General features: G+C 36.0%; 1 protein-coding gene across 1 annotated transcript; it reads right to left on the reverse strand.

Moving 5' to 3' along the window:
* Nucleotides 1–5,186: 5,186 nt before the first annotated feature.
* Nucleotides 5,187–7,044, reverse strand: LOC113306621 (probable serine/threonine-protein kinase irlF). The gene is made up of 3 exons (XM_026555541.1): nt 6,731–7,044; nt 6,436–6,518; nt 5,187–6,183 (listed from the first exon to the last, which is right to left on the reverse strand). The coding sequence occupies exons 1-3, from the start codon at nt 6,986–6,988 to the stop codon at nt 5,376–5,378; spliced, it is 1,149 nt and encodes a 382-aa protein (XP_026411326.1). The 5' UTR covers nt 6,989–7,044; the 3' UTR covers nt 5,187–5,375.
* Between the last annotated feature and the right edge of the window lie 881 nt (nt 7,045–7,925).

The following is a 7,925-nucleotide window of genomic DNA, read 5'->3' on the forward strand; positions in this document are numbered from 1 at the left end:
TAAAATAAAATAAAATTGGTCAACTGATTTTTCAGTGCATTAGTACCACAAACATTTCCACTCTTCTTAATGGCTCTCCTTTTGTCCCTCTTTTAAACCCTCTAGAGGATTAAGACAAGGAGACCCTTTGTCTCCCTACTTGTTCATTTCATGTATGAAATCCTTTTCCAGATATCTTATCCATGATGAGAAATCACATGTCATCCATGGTCTAAAGGTTACTAAAGATGCTCAAAGCATTTATCACTTACTCTTTGCAGATGATTGTCTGTTCTTCACAAAAGCTACTCATTCTGAGTCTAGTGACCTAATGTCTATGATTAAGGATTTTAGTTGCATATCCGGTCAAATGATAAACTTTGAAATATCTGGTTGCTTTTTTAGTAAAAATGTTCATTAAGATCATTATGTGTCTCTTATCATGGCTATAAATTTTTAGAAAGATTGAGATTATTGAAAAATACCTTGGCATCCCACCCTTTCACAAAAACAAAATAGAACTGACTCTACGTCCCATTCAAACACTCAACGTGATTGCAGAGTGTCTAACTAGAAAAGTAAACAATTAGCTCAATCAGGGAGGTCAGTTCTTGTCCAACACACCCTCAAAACTTCCTCTAACAACCATATGAATTCCTTTCTCCTGCTTAATACTATCATTTCTAAAATGGAAAGATCCCAAAGAAATTTTTGGTGAGAGAAAAATGGCCATAAGGGTTCCTATTTCAAACAATGGGACAATGTTTGTACTCATAAGATCCAAGGTGGTCTAGGTTTTAGGAACTTAAGAAAAATGAATCTTGCACTCTTAACCAAAACTTCTTGGATGCTTATCCAAAGTCCTGATGAGGTGTAGCTGAAAATTTTGAAGTGTAAATATTTCAAAAGTTGTCATCTTATTCATTACAAGAATCCTTGGAATCAGTCTTGGGTTTGGTACAATATGTCATGGTTTAGATATAATTAAACAACATGCTCTTTGATATATTATGGATCCTCGTAATGTGAATGCTTTCTCTGATAGTTGGATGCCTAATCCTTTTGTTCTTATATGCGTGAACTATCCTAATCATAATTATAGTGTTTAATATTTTATTGTTCAGGATACCAAAAGTTGGAATGTTCCCTTAGTACATAACTTCTTTACTAGTGAAAACTGTCAAGTAATATTTAATATGAGAATCCCCATCTCTGGTTGTGACGCACTTATTTGGCCATATAGCAATAATGGAGTACTGACAGTAAAGTCTGTCTATAAACCGCTTGCTAATGAACTTCCTCATCACTCTGTCCCTACCTGATATTGAAACCTATAAGGCTCTATGGAAGTCTCCGCTTCTACCAAGAACTAAATTATTTCTATGAAAATGCGTAGAACATATTCTCCCTACAGGTAGTAAACTTGCTAGTTATAACTACAATCACGATGATAGATGATAGTTGCAAAATGTGCAACTCAGGTATCTCTGAAACTCCGGAATATTTGATCTTACATTGTCCCTTCTCTAATATGTTTGGTCTAATACAACTGTGAGCACCCATGTTTTACAGGATTCTGATACATATATAACTATAAAGGATTGGATTACTAAATGACTTTCTACTAATCATCTTCAAAATCACCTTGTCACTGTTATGACCACTGCATGGTGTATCTAGAAGACAGATGTGCTAAAGTCTTCCAAAAAAAATCCCTTAATCACCAAATCACAGCAAGAACAACTGTTAGAATATCTGAGGAAACTACTAGTACCCTAGTGTCTAACACTACCTCTAATACTAGTATACCTATCCCAGTTTCAGGAATCTGCTAGTACCCTGAATATTCCTCAAGACTGTCTACTTATTTACTGTGATGCTTCTTTTGATAAAGTGACTAATAAATCTGATATTGGTATTGTGGCTATGCAATCTATAGGTGGTTTCAAGAGATGCAAACTAGTTTTAGGAGTGGCCAATGATCTATAAGAAGCTGAGAGTATGGTTTGCTTGAAGTTGCTAGTTGGATCAAAGATAGGAGTTAGTAGAATATTTGCTTAATTTGTGATGTCAACAATAATATGGCTTATCTTAATAACTTCATTGGCCAAATTAGTTGGAATTGTTGCTCTGTCTTAGATGACTGTTTATTTCTTTTGAAAGATCCAAATATTATTAGTTTCAAACACTTCAAAAAAGATCTGAGTAGCTTGGCTGATATAGCTGCTAAGCATAGCAGAGTTATGAATGTAACTGGAGAATGGAGTGAGGACAACTGCCCATTCTTTCTCCATAACGCCGTAAACTCTCATAGTTAACACGGAATTGTTTGTCACCAAACACTACTTTAATTAATCCCAATTAAATATCCGCTTACTTATAAAGATGAAAACGGAAAGAAACGGCATCAAAAAAAAATACACTTCTCATTTTTTCTTTTCATCTCCCCTCTCTCTCCTCTTCTCCAAGAGAAAAAACAAAAAAAAACAACAACTTCATCTTCTTGCTCAAATCTAGTCCATTTGGGACTAGATCTGAGCAAGGATTTTAGTTTTTTTGTGTTTTAGTTTTAGAATAAAAGGATTATTTCCTATTAATTAGGCTTATTTTCTTCACCTTCGTGGTGATTTTTGTCTTCACCTTAATGGTGATTCTCTTTTATTTTAATGGTTATTTGATCTTGATTATTTGTTTGTTCAAGTGCATCGCCGGGTTCAGATTACTCTCTATTCTCCGGTCAACAAATTTGCAGATTACTCATATATCATTGGAGCATTACTTCATCAGGAAGACGATTTATCAAATGGTCCATGAATATTATGAAGACCATCTTCTCTCCGATTCTATCGGTTCTTACATTCTTGTATTAGGTCAGTATTTGGAATTCATTCTCTTTTCCTTGTTTCTTTTTACTTTTTCAATTTGATGTACTTGAGATCTATGTAATCTTGATTTCCATTAATGAAAATTGAATTACCAAAAAAAAGAAAGAAACGGCATCATGGAGCTAAATTGGGTTCCTGTTTGGTCTTCAGTGGTTTGGTGGTAGTACTGTCTATGATGCCCCCCATTTGCTTTTGTGGTGAAAGTGAACACAATTGGAGATGTATAAAACGATCATCTATCCCTTTAAATATCAGTTGTTCAAATTTAACGGTTGAAATTAAGATTGGTAGATGGTGAGTTTTACTATCTCGAATAACATACATTTTTTTTTGTAGACGGTTCAACACAATTTGTTGGGAGTTTGGTGTGATTTGTGGGGAACAAATAAGCGAAAAAAGGAAAAAGAAAATCACAAATAAATGTCAAGAAAATGTAAATCTTGAAAAAATAATAGAGTATCTCCGTTGTATTTTTGGTCGAATGGAAAGTGCACGACTGCCGTAGTGCCATGGCTCCACTTGCCAAAATTAAAAAGAGTGATGCCTAATGGCCACCACAAGCACCAAAGACTGCAACAACCTAGTTAGCTTTACACTGGGCCCATTTCATATCAAGACAAACCTAGCTATTAAAGTAGTAGTAACGTGGATCCCACGTGGCAATTTTTAGACTTCAATTTGTACAGATCGCGTGACTCGTGAGTATTTAAGCCCTCTTTTGGATATTCTCGTGCTTCTGGCCGGGGGCGGCTGTAGATGAGGAAAATGTTATCACACACTGGCAGTATCGTAATTAACTAGCTTCATTTCTTAAAGTTCATATTTTAACCATGAGATAATTCACAGAGAAATACTGAAATAAGAGCTTCTTACAGTGATCTGGGAAAATTAAAAAAACATACTGGATAGAAATGGTTAATCAAGAAACTGTCAGAATTTTTTTTTTATCGGTAAAGTATTTGGTATTGTCGAGTCTCGAACTCAAGTCCCTATCAACATCATCATGTAACTTTACCGTTGTAGTACAGTCAGTGACGGAGCCAGACATTTTCTCAAATGGGACGAATTCACAGTCTCGTTCATGTAATCTGCATTTTCTAACAAGAAGACTACAGAAAGAAGACGATCGAAGAAGATAAGCTACCGTCACTTTACCTAATCGAATCTTACTATTATTGTGTTGTCTTTTCAGAACAAGAAACCAGCCTGATTCCAGAATCTCCTTCAGAAATCTACCTAGAAATAGCTAAAATTGAAAGAAAATCCATGTTTATGTATGAACATACCAAATGTATGTGACAATAAGAGCAACTGCAGTGGACGACTAAACCCAAATTTGGTGTCGAGTGGGCTGGCGTAGTGGGACGGACCATCGATCAAAATTTGATCAAAGAGTAAAACTCGGACCAAATTTGGTCGGCGATTAAGACCAAATCCAAATATAGTCGGGCGTTTATATAATGTCCGCCTACCCGACGGGCGTTGGTATAATGTCCGCCTGTAGCCGCGCGTTCGTAAAGTTAACGCCTGATGCAGGGCGTTGGTATAATGTCCGCCTGGATGGGGCGTACGTAAAGTTAACGCCGGACACCCAGGCATTGATATAGTCATGATCCCACCTTCACAAAGTTTTGAAAACTTTGCTTGGGGTGTTGTCTTTATCAACGCCCTATTTATTTTTTTTTTATATTTTTGAACCCGGGTGAACGTATAATCTCCGTCCCACACACCAGACGTTGCTATAGTTCACGCCCCATACAGGCGTTATCTTTATCAACGCCCCATGCCAGGCGTTATCTTTATCAACGCCCCATGTCAGGCGTAATCTTTATCTATGATGGACGATGAAGCGGACTTTATATCAACGCGCGATCAAATTTACTCGTCACCCGCTACGCCACAGGACGGACTAAACCCAAATTTAATCTTTTTTTTTAGTCTTTGGTCTTTAGTTATGCTCGCACCACTGTGGACGCTCTAAACAGATGTACCTGTCCTGGTCATGTAACATGGATTTTCAATTTAAGAAGAATGGGTCACCGTCACTCTCCCACAACCTCTTAGGTGTGGATAACCAATAGAGAATTAGGTGTCACATGCTGCTGGCTTCTTGTTTGCTGAATTCACAGCAGAACAAAATCCTCCTACGGCTGCCCTCTCTTTACCTCAAGTTATTAAGGGAAGCGGGACCCACACCCCGGATCTTCGATTTCCTTTGATTTTTTACTAAAAAACGCAAAAGTCAATCCAGTTCAACGATTATTAATTCAACTTAAACAAGTCAAAGAATCAACTCACTTCACAGCCGTTGATCACATAAGATAAAACAATGAAATTTGTGGTTCTAGATTAAAATAGTGGTAACACTATTTTTTCCCCTAAAACATCCATTCCAACGTTTGAAATACCTAAAATGCCCTTACAACAGTATATCCCTTGGTCTAGAGTGGGCAACAGAGAAAAAAATAAATAAAAATACAGCAAACAATAACCAAAAACTAAAAAAAATGCTCAAAACAGTGATGCAAGTGATCTAGCTTTGATGGGTTTTCGATATCTTTTCCTGACATTAACACCATTGCAATCTTCATCGGAGTCGTCATTATCTGATTCAAACTCGTCATCGACGAACGTACAACCATTATTGTTATCCTCTTTCACAATATTCATTTTGGGAGTTGGTGGATCATCAATAACTTCTTGCTTTTCTTCTAGTAATTTTTCACATTCCTCCTCATTTGATTCTTCCTTTTCTGAATCTTGCTGTTGTTTCTTAACTTCATTTGGTGGTCTTCCTCTTTTATTCTTACCCCACAACGGACCAAACCCGGAATAATAAAAAAATTCCGATGATTTTCCCCCCGATAATTTCCCCTTGTTCTTTCTGCCCCGAATCGTAGTACTAGTAGTTTTAGTGCTCGATTCTTTTGGTGGTCTACCTCTTCTTTCTGTTTTCTTCTCCAATTTTTGAATTTTCTTTTGATTATTATCTCTTTGATCATCTACATTACGTTGCACTTGAATCAAATGATGTTTACACAATGGCTTCCCTTTTTGTGCTTTCGATCGACAATGCCATCCTTGGCCATCAGTTTTGCAACAATACACCACTCCATTCTCCTTCTTCTTCTTCTCCTTTACATTACTATCAATATCGTCGCCGCAATCTCTTTTCCTCTTCTCATTATTCTTCTTCGTCAATGATTTTAGCCATAATTTCCTTTTATACGCCGTCGCATATTGTTTCTCTACCGATTCTTCTTCTTCTTCAGTTTTTTCATCATCATCTTCTTTGGATTCAATATCATCTCTCAAAATACTGCCCAACCATAAATGAAAAAAACCCTAATCAACCAAATTCCTCGTTCCCGACAATCACAAGCTCTATTTCAATTCAAATCATTATATAGCTCCCGATAACGAACAGAAATTAGGTTTCTTATATCTTTCCTTTTATTACATGAACAATAATTTTGCGTTCCAATAAGGAAACGAAAGAAACCCTAATTTTTCATTTCATTCATGAAGTCAAATAATTGTAATCGAAATCAGTAAGAATTCAACAACATACCTTATTTGATCTTCTCCTGCATTAACTGATTCATCAATAATTTTATCGTCATCATCATAATCTTCTTCTTCATGCTTTAAATCCTGCAGCCTCCCACCATGTATGAGCTCAAATACGATAACCAAAATGAAAAAACTAAATGAATCTCGTAACTTGCTTCCCTAAATCAATCCAACGAATTTCTATATTTGTCATCAACCTAAATATTGAAACCCTAAACCCCATGGAAAACCAATTTATCTTTCTTTTCTTTCTGAATAACAAAGATCTAAATGAAAACAAGTGATAAACCAACCTTAAAATCTTCATCTGAGAAGTAATAGAGAAGGTCTTTAGCTGGAATCACATCCCATACTGACATATTCAGCTCGCAAACACCAACAACTTCTTCCTTTTTGGTCTGTAAATTATTCACACGCTCCTCCTTCTCCTCACAAATAGTTGGAACAGACTGAACAGTACTAGTTGCAGGGATTACTGCTATTGTTGTCGGAGTTGAAGAAGGAAGAGTTGGGCAGACTTTTCTCTGAGCGATGAGTTTACGGATCCTCATCGTGTGTTTTTCTGTAGATCTCACTCACTCAAGAAACTCCTCGATATTCTTTTGATTTTCACTTTCTGCGTATTTTGTTTTCTTTTTCTCTTCTTCTTTTTTATATTTCTCCTGTTTTTATTGATACTTTATTAGATTACTAAATTCTCCTCAACTTTTAAATCAATTTACATTAATTTTGTTTTAGTTGGAACACGTTAAAGAAAACTTTGTTTGATAAGTAAGGGTAGTTTTGGAATGTAAATCTGGTTCAATTTTTACTGCGCTGCGAGAAGCGGAAATGTTTGGATGAGGAATGTTAGCCGTTGATCGAGGGATTAGAGCATTGCTCAATTTTTAAGGTGGACCTGCTGTAAGATTTTAATTATGGGATCTAGGACCTTTTTGGCTTAACGCCGGTAATTAATGTCAGTACGGTATCATGATATCACGGTTGAATTCTTTTCAGAACTTCGTTTGACTGTTAGAGCAATAAACCAAATCAAAATTTTAATTGTAAGGGCAATTCTTATGGTAATGATAAGATGAAATTTTTTGTTGAGCCAGGTTGATGGCCAAACAGGAGGTAACGATACACGCTGGCGTTCGAAGAAAAACCGTCGTCGTTGGAAGAACAAATGCGGCGATAAAACTTAGAACGCTGACGTTTGTAGAAAAAAAAGCCAACGAGTAGTTTTTTTAAAATTCACTTTTACCTCTATAAATTACCATCATTTTCAAACAATTCACTCACACCAAAATTCACTTCTCTTGAATTTTCTCTTCTAAAATCTATTTCAATTTTTGAGTTTATTGTTAGTGAAATGACTGAAAAAGCGATCACATTTTTTTGCGATGCAAAACTTGAAGTTGTTGTTTCTAAGATATGTAGGAGCTTTAAAAAGATTGAAAATTGTAAGAGGAAAGCGCAAGTTTTTGAAGTTGCTCCAAGAAAATG

The sequence above is a fragment of the Papaver somniferum genome, chromosome 8 (genome assembly GCF_003573695.1).
Source record: "Papaver somniferum cultivar HN1 chromosome 8, ASM357369v1, whole genome shotgun sequence".
NCBI classification, from domain to species: Eukaryota; Viridiplantae; Streptophyta; class Magnoliopsida; order Ranunculales; family Papaveraceae; genus Papaver; species Papaver somniferum.

Excerpts from the sequence above, each read along its gene's own strand:
- LOC113306621 (XM_026555541.1), bottom strand. The coding sequence starts at position 6,988 with ATGAGGATCCGTAAACTCATCGCTCAGAGAAAAGTCTGCCCAACTCTT. Across the intron at positions 6,519-6,730 it reads TCTCAGATGAAGATTTTAAG|GATTTAAAGCATGAAGAAGA; the intron begins GTTGGTTTATCA and ends GGGAGGCTGCAG. Across the intron at positions 6,184-6,435 it reads GCAGGAGAAGATCAAATAAG|TATTTTGAGAGATGATATTG; the intron begins GTATGTTGTTGA and ends ATGGTTGGGCAG.